At 35.7% G+C, this 16,917-nt stretch overlaps 1 protein-coding gene across 2 annotated transcripts in view; it reads left to right on the forward strand.

Annotated features, from left to right (window-relative positions):
* VAV3 (vav guanine nucleotide exchange factor 3) overlaps positions 1 to 16,917 on the forward strand; it is a 157,767-nt gene that overhangs the window by 123,638 nt on the left and 17,212 nt on the right. For both annotated transcript variants that reach the window (XM_027671909.1, XM_027671910.1), the window contains exons 20-24: positions 3,691 to 3,827; positions 7,549 to 7,614; positions 12,144 to 12,178; positions 13,976 to 14,092; positions 14,790 to 14,877. In XM_027671909.1, the coding sequence (XP_027527710.1) occupies positions 3,691 to 3,827; positions 7,549 to 7,614; positions 12,144 to 12,178; positions 13,976 to 14,092; positions 14,790 to 14,877 (443 nt within the window). The remainder of the gene's footprint in view (positions 1 to 3,690; positions 3,828 to 7,548; positions 7,615 to 12,143; positions 12,179 to 13,975; positions 14,093 to 14,789; positions 14,878 to 16,917) is intronic.

The raw sequence follows: 16,917 nt of genomic DNA on the forward strand, positions 1-16,917 counted from the left end.
TACTCTAAAACACTTTAGGTTTCTGTAGCATATCACTTTTTCTTGTATGCATTATTATATTACAGCAAGCACTCAGGATTTTTAATGATTATATTTGTTGTGAATCCATGTGCCAATTAAAAATGAAATGTCAAGATAGACAAGGAAAATATTCTAGATCTTGTCTGTCTGAACTTCTGTAAAGCAGCTGGTATACTGCCTCAGAGGAATTGATCTGTTATGAGAGGAAGCTGAAAGAACTTGGCTCGTTTAGCCTAGCAAAATGAAGGTTAATAGGGGTATGATTGCTCTCTTTAGCTATGGTATGAAAATAAATGCAGGCAAGGAGAAGAACTATGCAAGCTGCTGCCTCTGTCTGGATGGATATAAGTTAGTTGGCCATGAACTAATTTACACTGAAAAGTAGAAGATTCTTGTTGTGGTTTAACCCCAGCCAGGAACTAAGCACTAAAGTGAGAATACTCATGAGTTGAGATAAAGACACTTTAACAAGTAAAGCAAAAGCTGCACCCACAAGTGAAGCAAAAGATGGAATTCATTCACTGCTTTCCCTGGTCAGGCAGGTGTTCAGCCATCCTAAGGAAAGCAGGACTCCATCATGTGTAACAGTGACTTGGAAAGACAAATGCTATCACTCCAAAGTCCCTCCTTCCTCCTTCTTCAGCCCATTTTATATACTAAGCATGGTGTCATATGGTATGGCTTATCCCTTGGGTCAGTTGGGGCCAGCTGTCCCAGCTGTGTCCCCTCCCAGATTCTTGTGCACCCTCAGCCTACTGGCAGGGTGGTACAAGAAGAAAAGGCCTTGACACTGTGCAAGCAAACCCTTTTTTCAGCACATAGGTAGCCTCCTACTACCTACTGTGAAGAAAATTAACTCTATCCCAGCCAAAGCCAGCACAATTCTAAATGCTCAGAGAATATAGTTCTAAAATGAACAGTAGGAGCAAACAAATGAGTTTAAGGATAAGCTTGCTAAACAACTGACAGATTGTTTGAGATGGTTCCTGTGTTCACAATGGATAGGACTTGATCCCTCTCACCCTGCTGTTCTTTGTATATGTTAGCACATGAAGGCTGACCAGTTTCCATCCAGTTAAATGTACACCAGCTCATTGTTAATCTGCTAAACTCTTTCTGAGCTACTATACTCAAATTTGTAATTAATGGTAAAAAGGAAGGTAGGTATTCTGTTTGGAGCTTTTTGACTCTTTACCTCAATATATTAACTTTTCTGTACCCCATTTATTTCTTCCATGCTTGATGGTGCTATAAGGGAAGTTCTGTGACAAGAACACTTACCTATGGAAAATTTAACTATTCCAGCATAGTATGTGCTTGTTTCTGATTGATTGATTCAAAGATTTCATTTAGTCTTTTGTTTCAGAAAAACTGATTTAAAACAAAAAAAAATTAAATCATATAACAGGGACATGTTTTCATACAACAAGTAAAACGCATTAGTTGTGCACTCTCCACTTTTGTATCTTTGATCAATACAGGCTGTCTATGCATGTCTGGTATTGCTGATACTGAAATGAACATTTTTCTTAGTGACTCAAGCACTGTTGTTGTTAGAGAGTGAATCTGTCTTCAGTTATTTTACTTTGAGGTAGAAAGTGCTTTTCAGAATGTGAGTAAAATCTAATGTATGCTAAAATAATTAGCACAAAAAAATTAATTGCTCTTGTTTCTACAGTTATTTTTTATCAGTGGCCTTGAAGATAGCATGCAGTAGCATGAAAGTAATACAGAACAGCATTGCAATATCACTGGCTACTATATTGTTGCAATGTATTGGAATCCTAGCCATGTATCCCTGTTATTCCAGATCCTAGTTTGTGTTAGTCTGGTGATAGTGCATATACATTGTGTTAGGGAGGGTGTATTCACAGCAACAACACTGAGCACAAAGAACTTCTAAGTAGGCCAAAGGAAAGAATTAGATAAAATTAGGTAGTAAAATTACAATAGAACAATAAGATTTGGTGGTCACTATAGTAGAGACCAGCAAATAAACACTGTAGTTGTCACAGTTTCTGTGGGCATTACAAGAAACAAGTTTTAAGAAGGGATCTGAAGCAAGTCAATAAACTCCATGAGGGCTAAGACTGTAACACAAAAGCCTATTTAACTGAATAGGGTTATTTCTAGTGATGTCAAGAGGTGTTAGGTCAAAGCTTCCAACGTTGTATCTGCCTAGGTAATTTTATCGTCAAAATTGCTGTCAGATTTTACAGAATTAAACATACCAAATTATACACAACTATTCTTGGCATGATATGTTTTAACAAGATTAATTCTGTGTTATCTCTAGAATAATTCTGCTGGTTGACACTGCACAATTTTTTCCCCTGTTCTCTTGGCCCAGTTTTTGGAGATGCCAATAATCATAATTACCAGTGGAATAGAAATAAAAAGTGCTTTTATTCATGCTTATGATTAATAATTTCGGCAGTGTGGTACCTTAAAAAGACCCACCAGGATTTGCATTCAGAAGTACATGAGCATTTCTTGAGCATCTTCTGATAAGATCAATATGAGGGTGGGGTTTTAAGTATATTATATCTGCATACTAAAAATGTCTTAAACTAAATCACTCAATACAAGGTTTTATAACATGAATAATTTTTTGTGCATTTGTTCTGACTTCCAAGTATATCTGTAAGATGAATACATGCTTACAGTTTGTTCATCACATATGCAGAACTATCATGTGTATTGTGATAAGGGTTTTTCCTTGCATTAGGACACAGTCATCAGCTCTGAGAAGACACTTGTATGCAGCATTGCTTCTATTTACCATGCAGTGCATGAAGCATTTCTTGATGCTGAATCAGTATTTGAAAGCATGACAGCCTTCAACTGAGAAACAAAGCAAGGCCTAGTATTTGCATAAGTGGAATAATGGCTTACTAATAATTAGGTGCTCATTTTAAGTATGCCAGATAACTTGCAGAAATAGTAAAACTTACGAAGGTGTCATTTGGGTTGGGTAACATAAGAGCTGGTATTACTTTGCCTAATGTTTCATCAGCACTTGGGATTAGTATTTATTCATTAATACAGAGAGTAGTAATTAATGAGGATGATCTCTTTCATGTTTTGTACAATTTGGAGGAGATCATGGTTATTTGCGTTTATTGCCTCCTAAATTACAGTAGTGATCTTGCAACAGAAGTAGGTCTTTTGTGGGCCTACTGATCCTTTGTTTTAGAATTAAGTTAATCATGACTCTCTTGTCACATGAAACATGTTAAATATGGCAGCCCAGCAACCTTGACTTTTCATGCTTTCACTCTTGCCTGTATTTATTAAAATACATTCTTACAAAAACCTTACTTAACCAAAAACTTTCTGGTTAAGATTTTGAATTGATATGCTCGCTCAATGGTAGTGATTTGAACATCCCATGTTCAGTTAAAAAGAGTCCCTATAGGCATGAAATCAACTTTTCCCTAAGAAGAAAGGTGGACAAAGATGATTTTCTGAAGTAATTATTTTCTTTTAGGTTGTGCATGGTACTAAGTGCTAATGCCTTAGTCATGTACCTGTTAAAAACCTAGCGTTTCTTTGCTCGATTGCTTTTGTGGTCTTCAGATTTTATCAATTGTCATTAAGTAAAAATAAATTTGGGCTTATGTTTTGTCTGTTTCTTTTCTTTTTGTGTTTGTGTGTATGTTTATTCAGGTTTACCAAAAATGCAAGTAATTCGAAACTACAATGGAATACCACAGCCAGCAGCACAGGATGGTCCACCATTGCATATCCAGATTGGGGACACTATTGAACTACTTAAAGGAGATGCACATAGCTTATTTTGGCAGGTACTGTATAATTTAGCAAATAGCTATATTCTTTTAGTCCAGATATTAATTTCTTATTGAATTAATAATTGTAATTTTTTCCTTTTTGAACAACAACAAAAAATCTTTTTTGTTTATCCAAATCAATGTCTAATTACGACTATTTTTACTTTTAAATTGCCAGTAGTTCCTATGTGGTGTAAAGCTTCATTCTTGCAGCCTTAGAGTAAAAGCCCCAGTGAATAAATCTGTGAGAACATGACATTGGTGGCAGTCCTTCTAGTGAAATTGTAAGAGTTAAGGAGAATGTTTGGCATAAACAGCAAATTCCTGTGACTTTTCAGCCACTGCTTCGCTAACATGGCAGAACTAAAAGCTCTATTGAAAAACCCCAGTTAAGGAATATTAGGTTTATAGGGAAGAGAAACAACTCGGCAAAACAAAACTACACCTAAACTTCTTGAAGCCCTCTCAAGTCAGTTAAGGATAGGATTTTAATGTACATGGGAAAAGTATATTCTATTGATGGCAAAATTTGCTGTCACATGATTCACATCACTACTTCTGTTACTGAAATTTCTGCTTAATTGAGAACTATAAACATTGAAAATGCTGACTTACATTCACTTGAACTATAAATGCAATAAAGTGTGTCTCATTTTTCTTGATTGCTGTCTTAATTGTTTATATTATTGGATAAATGGAAATAGAGCTAAATAGAAGAACTTTCAGGATATTAATAGAAGAACAACAATTGGGAAGCATCTGTCATCTTGAATTGTTGTTCCTGTGTTTGTCTTCATGATTTTCTTTTTTCTTTGAGGCTACAATAAGTTAATGAATATAATATAAAAACTGCTTGCTCTGAGCTGGGTCATACTTTTTCATGTTTGTTTTGGTTTTTGTTTTTTGGGCTACAGTTAGGATTAAATCTTCTCCAAACTCTTCAGGTCTGGATCAGTGAACTCCTCCTATGTCACTGTATCATTCTGAACAACATTTAATCAGGGGAAGTAATAAACAATAGAATTGCTGTATCTATAGAAAAATATGAAAATAGGTGTAACCCAACCGCCTCACCCCCTCCCAGAAACCCCTCCAAACCCAACAAAAAAATCAAATCTGCTCCAACCCCCCCCAAACCTGTTATTTAGCACATCATGGATATTTCTCATCACTAGAAATAAATTTTTTCAAATGCTGATTGACAGAGTTTGGCCTATACAGTTTTGTGTGCTGGACTTGGTTTTGCAAGGCCTAATGTTCTGATCTGGAGAAGCATTTAAGCCTGCTCTTGACTTGGGACTGGCTAGAAGGTAATCATCTGACTAATACAATTAGTACAAGCCTGAATTATTGGCACCTGGTGGGACTGATTCTATTGCCATGTTCATACGCATCCGTCAACTCAATCTACTGGAAATTGTCTTAATTGTTATTTGTGATTATCATGCTGAAGAATTTAGCTAGAATCTCCCTGTGTTTAACTAGCAGAAACCAGAGAGTGTGTGAGGCTTTTCCCCCAGAAGCTTTAGTAATAGATTTGAATCTTAATGGAAATTGTCATTTCCATTAGCATCATTCGGGAATATTTTTTTTCCCTGTCTTGTCACAGACTGCTTAATGCAGATTTTTCTAAGTCTTTTAATGACATCTACATTTTAAAATGCATATTAAGAAAAAAACCCTGCAAAATGCAATTTGTATTAAAATCTGAAATAATTCAAGAGGCCTTTTAGAGTAATTTACAACTGACCTGGAAGTCTAATATTGCAGTGGGTTTTTAACTTGACCGTTGCTCAGTTTAGAAATTGAATTGATTGTAATAGATATGTATGTGTGGTTTAGGTATAATTTTTTCACTCTTTACAGCTCATCAAATAAACAACACAGGTTACTAAGTGATGCTAAAGCTGTAACTGAAGTGAGGTCAGACATGTTTTGATAGATGTTAGTATGTTTTATTCAGTGGCTGGTCTTACTGAGTGTGATGCCACTTGCTATTCAGGTATGATTAGTATTGAAAATAAGTATCACTTAGATGGCAGACTGTTTCACAGAGCTCTGCTTAAAAGTCAAGTCTATACTTCAGAGGGATTCGTGTTTCAGGAGTAAATAGAGTATAGGGGTGCAAAGGGTAACCTGTATTCAGGTAGGGTCAAAGGAGGCAAGGAACTGAAGGGGCTGAACAGAGGTTCAAATCTGTAAGATTGTCACTTGTTTGCACATAATTCTTTTTAAAATATCATTGCTATAAAGCATATTTAGCTTAAGTGCTGCCTGCCTGCTTTCCTCTCTCCTCTGCCTCCCTTGCACTTCTGTGTATATTTGGTAAAGATGGCAGTTACTGTGTGTGATAGATTGCATAGTGATCTCCCAAGGAAAATGATGCAATCATCTACTGTGCTTAGGGTGGCACCAATCAAAGAATATTTTAATTTTCTTGTAAACCTTTGTTAATTTTTTTAGATTCAGCTCCACCCTATTTGAATTTGCTGAATTCTGTTTTGTGTATTAGGGTACAATAACATATTTAGTGTTACAGAAACAAAATTGACTAAAATCATGAAGAAATTCCATGTCTGTTTATGAAGCTTTTTCCCTTCTTAATTTTTTTTGTGTTGTAGCTATGCCACTAAAAATAAAAAATAAATGTAATTTTCAAGATTTTAATGTTTGTAAAGTACTCATGCTTACTTTCATTGCCAAATGCTGAGAATATATGATGTTCACAGTCAGTATATTAAATTCAATGGAGGCTAGGCATTTTTGTGCCTTTAAGGATCTGCTAAATGAAGAATTTTGTTTACCAAAATACACATTTTACTGCCCTCAATTTATGTATCTGTGTTTAGAAATTTTAGCTATGTGCTCTGTTCTGCCATGAAACATGTGATCTGCTTGGTCACAGCCGAATATTTACTAGGACTAGAAAGGTGCTTTTATTTTCTTATTCTGTCTGGCTGAGGAGATGATCTGTGGTTGATGTTGAATTGTGAATTGCTGAGACATGGATCTGTGATGATCGGGCACAAATTGGTGGTCCTGAAACTTTGGGGAGCCAGCACTTGTGTCGCATTAATGGCTCACTTTAGGCCATTTCTGCAGCTGGTTTCCCAGTTGTGTGGATGGATCTATAGCATGTGGTGAGTATATCGTAGACAGAGAGTTGATCTCTAGTTCTGTTAGTGTTCTTCTGCCCACCTGATTTCCAATGATTTGCATCACTTATGGAAACCCTTGCCTTTTAGTGTCTGAGTTGCCTGTTGGATTACTACCCTTAAACTCCCACTACAGTTGTCTTGATCTGTCGGGTGCTGCGAGTGCCACAAATCATTGTGGGGATCTGTAATGTTGTAATGGGGCAGCTTTCTCTAGATTGCCAACTGAGGAGGAAGTAACTTGAAAGGAGATAATTAACATTAATGAAGATATCAGACAGTGGCAGACATTGACAGAACTGGGAATCAGATCCCAGTTTCTGAGCTCCCTTCTTGCCTCTCATCTCTCAGAGCTCTCAGGTCTATCAGCTATAATTATTACTCAATTATATTAAAAATCTCAACAAAATAACAACGAAACCCACACAACTGTTTGGCAACACTTTATTAGAACAGCACTTTATTTTAAAGACTCTTAGATATACTTATTGTTCTAAATCCCTGTGCATGTATTATTATTTACTATTAGTCTCCATTATGTCTCAAAAATGGAAAAAATTGTGTGTTTTTCATTTTTCTAGGGCAGAAATCTAACAACAGGAGAGCTTGGATTCTTCCCAAGTGATGCAGTAAAACCTAGCCCATGTGTAAGTACGATTGTTTGTCGCCTTACAGAAAAACTGCCTAGTTCATACCATTAATAAAGATTAATCTTTCCTTCAGAAAATAGTATTGTTTCTAGTTCTTTTGTGTTTTCATGGTATGTTCAATATTGCTTAAAACAGAGCATTCTTTTGGTTATCAGATGTAAATAGGACAAGTCAAGAAAACATGGTTTGATAAGCAGGTTTAACTTTTGGGAATATGAATAAATTAAACTGTCTAAAGAGTTTCCAGAATGTAGATCAAATACATTTTACGTGAAAGTGCACTTTCTCCCTTCCCCAGCAGTAAGATGAGAATGCTGTGGCTCTAATCTATTCCCCAGTCACTTTGGGTTAGAGAGAAGGATTACATCCTAAGTAGTGAGTTTAAAAATTGTAAAACTAATATAAAACTTTGAATTCTGACTGCTTGGTAAATTTTCTTCTCTCTTTAGATTCTTACCTGCCTTTATTTCACACAAGAATGTTGTCAATCTAGAAAAGTTTGGGAAAGCAATAAGAAAAATAATTTTGTAATATCTACTCAACAGTTTTGTGTACAGATGTGAAAATGCATTGATATACTAAACACTTGCTCCTTCTCTGCCCTCTGTAACACTGTGCATGAGATTACTGTAGTTTCCTTTGTTGAGATAATTTGATGAAAACGCATAAACCCAGTAGTGAATCATATTTCTTACTTTAAAGCAGTTTTCACTTATTTTAGTTTGATTCACAACAGTTTGACTTATTAACGAGTTGCTTTTGTTACAGTAATCAAGATACGCCACTTAAGTGGCTTATAAGTGGGTGGAATCAGCTGTTAGTAGCTGCATTTTTATGTGCCTTTAGGGCTTATATTGTGCCTAGTTTCCAGAACAAATATCCATGTGATCCTAAAGGGTATAAATACATTAGTATATCATAGGATATCTTTAGTACCCCATATTTCTAGAATTTTGTTTGAAGAGGGATGCGCAGAATATTTGTGAGTACAAGTTGTGTTATATTGGATGAGAGAACGAATCTGAAACAAAGATGAAAATGTTATGTGAACTTAGCTTTCATCCTTCCACTCTTTGCTTATTGTTAAATTTGTGGATTTCCCACCCCTGGCTTGTTCAGATGTTCCTGGTCACAGGCAGTGCCTGTTAGGTCTTGGTGTGAGCAACTGCAGCAACGTTTCAGGAATCAGCCCTATACTTTAAAGCAGAGGCAGCGGGGTATCCAAAGGTAGGCAAAACACTACTGGGGTGCTCTGAAGATTGCTTTCTAGTGGGAAAGCTTTCTGCTAAATTTAAAATATACTGTTTAGAGGAGTATTGAAAATAACACGGTTTTACAGAATGAATAAATACTATTCATGAAGTGTTACCAACCAGTGTCACAATCAGAACAAAAAGATAAATTGATGCTTTGCCACTGTTAACTTGGAAGGATGAAATATAAACATCTTATTATGATAAATGATGCAGTTAAAGATACTGAAACATCAATTGGGTTTTAAACATGCTATAACTTTTACTGTTATTATGAAGTCTAACAGTCTTTACAACCCTCTGATATAAAAATGCCCAGAAACAGCATAAAATCCATATATCAGAAGACTTCAGGAATGAATATGGAATGAAAAACTGCTGAGCTCCAGAATATCTATATTCTAGACTTTTCACAGATGTACCTATAAACAATGTTTTCTTTTTACAATAAGTAGTGTATATCAGCAGACATTTTCTGCACCATATGATTAATTTCTTGTTCTTCCCATCTTTCCTCCATTTTTCTAATTTCTGTGGAGGCATTGGATATATAGCAAGCCAAGAGCTTCTGGAATAATATTTGATTTTACTCTGTTTCGTGACAATGAACAACTCTTGTTATGTATATATATATTTGCCCATTCAAAATTTATGAAAAGGATTACTCATCTATCATTTAACTGCTCTGGAGGATGGACTTAAACCATTTTTGAATTTTTATATCCTTTCCAACTTATTAGAACTACTTGACAAATTCAGAATATTTAGGAATATCTTACAGCATGTTAAAGCTTTGTAAGTGCCTAGAAGGCCTTGAAATGTGTCATTTGGTTGCTCCACTAAAATATTTCTCACAGGAATTATTTGTCAGCATATCCATGACCTGTTAACTTTTTGCCAGGTCTCACCATTAGAAGCAGAGATGCCCGAGTAGCACCATCAGTAGCTGTAGGGATAGGAAAGAGCCACTGCTGCTGCCAGTGGTAGTCCCTGACTGTGTGAGGTTCCCTGCACTTCCAAGGTGTTCATGTGCTACCAGCACTACAAATGCTGCTGTTTGAGAGCCCTTTGTCCACACTGTTTGGGAGTAATGCATATTTTTTCTCTCTCAAGAACTAGGCTAAATGACTGTTGTAATACCTGGGTAGATTAACTGTTGTGCAAGCTGAACATGTGACCCTGGTATCATCACAGAAAACTTTAATGTGTTCCACACTAGTGTCTGCTTTATTGTTTGGAAAAAATTTGAGTTTTGGCCCTGTCCTTTAAAATTCAGAATTTTTCTTATAAAAGCATTGGATTGAGTGGAATTTAAGTAAGGGATTGTATATTTAATTTGAGAGACCAATATGTCAAGGGCAGTAAGCAGTGAACTCTGCACATTTGGTTCATCGAAATGAGTCTTAACAGGACAGGGATGGAAGTTAGGTCTGAAATAAATTTCAGGTTAGCCAAAATCCTATCCTATCACAAGAACCTGAGTACTTTTATTTATCCCTGTGGAGAAAGAGAAGTTGGGGGAGCTACTAATTTAATTTCTGAGTAAGTTTTTTGATAACTTTCTCATTTCAAAAGTGTTCTGAAATTCACTGAGAATGTACTTAGTGTTTCTAGTGAAGCATTTGTACTAAGTGCATTGTATAACTAGTGTTGGGGCTTCTTAGCATGAAGATGACAGTCTGAAAATGGTGAAATTGTAACAATTCTTGTTACAATAATGTGGTAATTTTGCGTTGCAGTAACTGTGCTTTTTTTGAGGAGATTGCACAAGTGGTTGTAAATATCCTATTGCTCTTTACATTCCCACATCTCAGGCTGTCTGCTGACATCTAGTTTACAGTATCCTGATGCACTAACTGCTTCATAGTTTCCTATTGCACTTTTTTTTTTCCATCCAAAAGCTGCCTATTACTACCTCAGCAGTACTTCTAGAATATACTACAGCTTTTTGGAGAGCCTAACACAAAAATATTGCATTACTTGACTCTTGCAACTTTAACTCTGAAATACTGTGATTAAATATGCGGGAGGTTTGGGGTTTTTTTTGTTTTGTTTTTCTTTAGGTATTTTTTCTGGTTTGGTTTTTTTTTTTTAAATATATGATTTGGTTTGGGTTTTTTATTTTGTTTGGGGGTTTTTTTAGGGTGGGGTTGTCCCATTATTGCAGTTTATTTCCAGTTCAGTTCTAGAGATTTGATGAGATCTTGGTTGATACCTAAGGTCAAGTTAGTGGGACTTGTAATTGATTACAATTTCAATCAATTTAAGTTTGTAGGCCTTTATAATAATATCTTCCTGAGTCGATCTGTGCTTGGAAGTCTCTGTTGAAAACATTCCATATATGATGAATAAAAAATTGTGAGAAGAATGTTACTGTAATTTCTTTCCTATTAGAGTCCAGAAAATAATAAAACATTCTCTGGTTTTACTGGAAGAAAAAAAAAATCATTTGCTTATCTAAGAATATATGGCCCTAAGTAATAAGTGTATGAGATGTATGACAAGCTTTCACTAAAATTAATTTTCAGATGTTTTAGAAGAGTCGGATAATACCAAGTTATCATACACCAATGGGAGATGGTCAAGATGAAATGCTGATTTTCATAGGAATTGCTATACTGGGCATCTTGTGCATGAATAAACATTATCTATGCATGTGTTTATGCGTACACATAACATCCATTTTGCAAGCTGATTGCAGTTTGCTTAATTTTTTAAATTTAATTTGAGAATCAAATTACGTGCTTATTAAAATACAGGACAAGAGTAAACCAAGTCAAATACAAATGAATGAGTGACGTCACACAAGATATGGATTATCCTCAGGTATCTCAGAAGATTAGACTGTATTTCCCACTAGACAGTCTTTCTAAGGAAGGCCATACAATCCTGAATACATTAAATTAATTTTATATGCTACTGTAAATTGGTTACACATTTTAATTATACTTTTCAACAATACGTAACATTGGGCTATTTTGTGTATGAAATCTGAATGTAGGCACTGTCAGAAAAGCTTCCAACAGTTCTATAAAGTAAAAAAAAAAAAACCAAACTGTCACCTAAACTATTCTGTACTACTTTCAGAATGATATGGGGTATTTGTTTTTATTGTAATTCCTTTTAAAGAAAAGTCTTGCAGAGTAATTAGATCAGGTGTTTCTTTTAATTTGTTTCATCTGGATATTGACAGTTAAGTCATTGCTGTCTAATCTGTGTTTTTTAGAAAAAAAAAGCTTGATCCTCATTCTCTTGTATCTTTTGATATCCTAGGTTCCTAAACCAGTAGACTACTCTTCACAACTGTGGTGAGTTTCTTTCTTGTCTTAAAAGAATCTCTGAAAGAAGCAGTCATAGAAATCAACTATAGTGTTTACTATAATTTAAATTATATTGGTTTAACCTTTCTGGGCTTCAGAAGGCTACATTGTGTAATGGTTGGGGAAAGCAACCCCATGCATTGTCTAAAAGCATTTCTGATGTAATAAAGTGCTTAATAATTTTGACATTTTGTTTACCAGTCTGTAGCTGTACAACTTCAATCCAAGAAGTCTGAAATAGAATAATAGGAGATGAGTATAATATGAAGAATGGAAGTATATCTTAGATGTTAAGTGAATAAAGGAAGGAATAATGTTAAATGCATCTATATCATGAGTAATTCTGCATTTTCTTTAAAAAAACTCCACCAACATTAAAACTGCAGAAATACAAGTGGCACTTCGAGGTATTGTTTAGGGGTGTTCATGGCAATACTGGGTTGATGGTTGGACTACATGATCTTGAAGGTCTCTTCCAAACTTGATGATTCTCTGATTCTGTGAAAAGGGTAGTGTATCAACCACTATTGGTCTGGGGCTTAATTAGTGTGTGAACTCTTTACTGGAATTCAGTTTGCTTCTTGAAAAGATGTGATGATTCTAAGAGAACAGAATAAGCATCACTTGTGTTCTTTCACTGATTTTATGCTTTGTCATTTAGACATGAATTCTGATTTCCTCTAGCTTGCCAAAAGTGAGATCAGGATTGCATCTGAACAAATACTGGTTTTCCATAACAAGGCAAATAGAATGTTTAATATTTAAAATTGGTATTTTGAATTAATTTCTAATGTTTACTCTGCTTATAATTTTGTTAGAAGAAAGCACGTCATTGGCATCAGTCTTTATCTTCTCAGGATTTGTAATAAATAACTGTTTTTTTTACTTAAAGCTCCTTTCTAATTGATAGTGATGTATTAGGATGAAATTTTACATGGTAGTGGTCTGTGATGATGACTGTGATGGCAACTGCCTTTATACTACTTTGTAAAATGGTAAGACAGGCATAATTTCCCTGGAAGCTAGATCACTTTCTCCAATTAACAGTTTAACCTCTAGCTTTGCAAATAAATGTCTGCTGACAGCCTTTCATGACATCCCACCCAAACCAGCAAGGCAGAGCAAGGACACAAATCTGCTTATGCAGTCAGGCTGCAGAATCAGTGACTTGTTTGTCTTCAACACTGAGCATCAGCTTTTTCAAATTTTGACGTATTAGGCTGAATTTTTTTTTCCCTGTGGATGTTGAGTCTGCCCACTGTGCTTCAGTCTTTAGAGGTTACGCATAATTATGAAACCAAATAAAATAGTGTCTTTGTGGAAGTACCGAATTTTTGGATAGGTCTTTTGTTGAACTAATACACTGCTGGTGGCTGATTCTCTGCCCTGTTAAGATAAATCCCACTTGAACTCAGGGAAATTCTAAGGTTCTGGACCACTGTTGTGTTGTTTCACTTGCACAAATGATTCAGAAAAAACATTTGGTTTTATGAACTTTTCAAGCCAGTAGTCATTCAGCTTATGCTTAGGCTTGAACACTTTCCTTAGCAGACATTGCAACATGTGCAGAACTACCTTTTTAATTAAGAATTCCCCCCCCAACAGTGGAATTGTTTCATGTTTTATTCTTCATTCAGAGGATCTGTAAGTGGTATTCAGTTGCAACTGACGTATTTTTAGGTGGCCATCAAGTGTAGAATACTGTGACTCTGTGTTGCATATTTGATAGACCTCTGGAGTTTTGAAAAAAAAATCACAGGCAGTTTTTATTGTTCTCTGTTACAGGTTTGCAGGAGCAATGGAAAGATTGCAAGCAGAGAGTGAACTTATTAACAGAGTAAATAGCACTTACCTGGTGCGGCACAGGACCAAAGAATCAGGAGAATATGCAATTAGTATTAAGTAAGTGGGAGTGGAATAAGATCTCCTCAAGAAAGCTTTCTTATTTTCATTTACCTCTAGATAATATTTGAAATAAATAAGAAAAATAAACCTATATAAACCCATTATAGAATTATATACAGCCTTTAAGAGAGTCGGTATAGGAAAATTGAAGTTCCTGACAAGAATATGCAGGATTGACAATAGGAAGGTAGCAATGGTTTTATAATGCTGGTATAGCAAGCGAGTCTACAAAAATGATGGTGTAAGATATTGGATGAGAGTAAGCAGTGTTTGGAGTGTAATGTGATCTGCTACTCTGAAGTGAATGAGAATGTTTGATTGACTCAGTGAGAACTTGTCAAAGCCCTTTGCAAGTGGTTACTAAATTCTGTGGATGCAAATTATTATGAAGGTCTTATTTGCTTTCATATTGTTTATCAACATGAATATAGAAGCAAGAAATACAAGCAAGAAATGGGAATTCCCTGTTAGAACGAGCAGTTATTTGTGACTTTTTTCTGATTACAGATTACTTCTTTAGCTGTACTTTAATAAATATATTTGGTTGATTAGGTGTCACCTTTGTTTTGGCACAGATATACATTTTGTCTTAAGAATTTATTTGTATGGTGTTACTGGGGCTTGTCCTCAGGTAATTATTGATTGTGTCTGATTAAAAACGCATTTATATTCATAAGTTATTCATTGCCCACAGGTATAATAATGAAGTGAAGCACATTAAGATTTTAACAAGAGATGGCTTTTTCCACATTGCAGAAAACAGAAAATTTAAAAATTTAATGGTAAGCATTGATTAGATTTTTAGCAATGCGAGATTTTTCATGTACGTGTTGCTGTTAATGAGAGCGGCTTTGGTTTGTGAAATTACAGAAAGCTGTGAGAGTGAGATATTTCGATTGTGCCCATACCTGCTAATAGGATAAGTTTTTATATTTATGATTTTAGCTCTAAGTGATAGTTTTATGTACTTAAAACTGCGTATTTATAGTGAGGACTGGACTGTCCTAACTGGACTGTCCCCTGCAGTCATGTGAAGGAGAGGAGGAATTGAATCCCATACATTGGCCCACTATGGAGTTACGTTGACTCTTGAAAGGAGAGTTTGATGTCTTTGAAAATCTTTATGTAGCAATGATCCCTAAAAATAGCTGGTTGAAGGTTCCTTTGCAGCCCAGCACATGTACAAATGTACTGCTGAACATAATGATGCTGGTGCAACTGTGTCAGAAAGCCCAGAAAAACTCAGGAAGGGCTGGTGTTTCTGGTTCTGGTGCACCAGACAAAGCAGAACAGGTAGTGGATGGGGCTATCTAAACTGCTAATAGCTTGGAAATATATATGGGAAATAGCTCTTTTCCATAAATAAGAGTTTGGTGTTATTACTGATCAGTGAGTTTTGAGTGTTTTGTCAGTCATCTTGTACTGGAAAGAAATTCCTTTATTTGAACTTAATTTTGAAAGAATTTCTTGATAGCTCAGTTTGCTCAGACAAGGCTGATAAACATGGTGTCTGAATAAATTACCTTAGCACATTGGTAAATTTTACTGCTTAAGCATTTTCTGATGCATTGTTAAAGGAAGCTCATTCAGCATGTTATATTTAGTACAATCAATCGGATTAAAACTTATGCTGCAGCCTTCCTGCATGCATACTCAAGTACTCTAAAATGCTAAATAAAAATGAAGGATAATGCAAAACAAGAGTAGAAAGAGAAGCTTTAAAACCAGGAAGCCTTAAAAATTATTTTCATTTTACCACTGATACTCTGTAACACCAGAGCATCCTACAAGTGGTGAAAGATTAAATGATAATCTATACTTTGCCTGACCTTATTTGAAATAAGTGCTCATTAGAATGGGAAGAACATACATTTCCTGATGAAGAATGCACCAAGCTGTTTCTGCACTCTGTCTTCATTTCGTACTTAAAAACCATGAAGTGTTTAATGTTAGGGCTCGGGACTCTGAGATCTTATCATTGGTAGCAATAGAAATCATGGTGTTGCTCAGATGCATGAAGGATGTGTCTACTTAGTCTGCAAACACTGCAAATGACTCATTGGAAACTGGTGAGAACATATGATCACTCTCAGGATCTTGACAAAGCATGTCAACTGGAGTCGCATGCTGCCAGGTATTTTCTTATGGCAGTGATGCAGTTTAATGCACTGGTGCAGGTTTCAAAGTAGAGCTCAATGATCAGAGACCGAAGTAAAGAACAAAGTTGGAGTAAAAATGAGAAAAAGAATATGCAGTGCAGCACAGAGTTGAGAGGATGAAAGACATTTCTAGTGTAAAGGCCTCATCACTACCAACTTAGCCTTGCTAACATTCAATTAGAAAAAAAATATTTTATTACACAGTTTTAGGGTGTTATGAAGTGTGCCCTTGAGAGTTAAATAGACAAATGGTAGTGTTGTAGTGTAATTACTGTTTGTACATGCCGTGGAACAACTGCTTTGTCCTGGGTAGATGCAAGAGAAAAAGTAAGTGTCTGAAAGAAGAGAGGAACAAAAGGAGTCTGAGTAGAAGTGGGAACAGAAGAGAGACAAAGCCAGCATCCATGGAAACCTTAAGTAGTGATCTGCACTGACACAGTGTTCTGTACTGCCTTGGAGGTATAACAGTAGAAGAGCTCTCGTACAGACTTTTCATAGTATGTTTAAAAAACTTTCACAAGAGTAATTAAAATGGGATGAGTGTGTCAAGCAGGCCAAGGTGCGGTGAAAGGTCAGTTCTGCTGCTGCTGTGAATCGTGGTAACATGTCAGACTCCTGAGGAGCCCCATCCATGCTGACAGGGACTGCTTACCTTTATCTGTT

Source organism: Neopelma chrysocephalum, unplaced genomic scaffold (assembly GCF_003984885.1).
Source record: "Neopelma chrysocephalum unplaced genomic scaffold, ASM398488v2 Primary Assembly neopelma1_97222, whole genome shotgun sequence".
Lineage (NCBI taxonomy): Eukaryota > Metazoa > Chordata > Aves > Passeriformes > Pipridae > Neopelma > Neopelma chrysocephalum.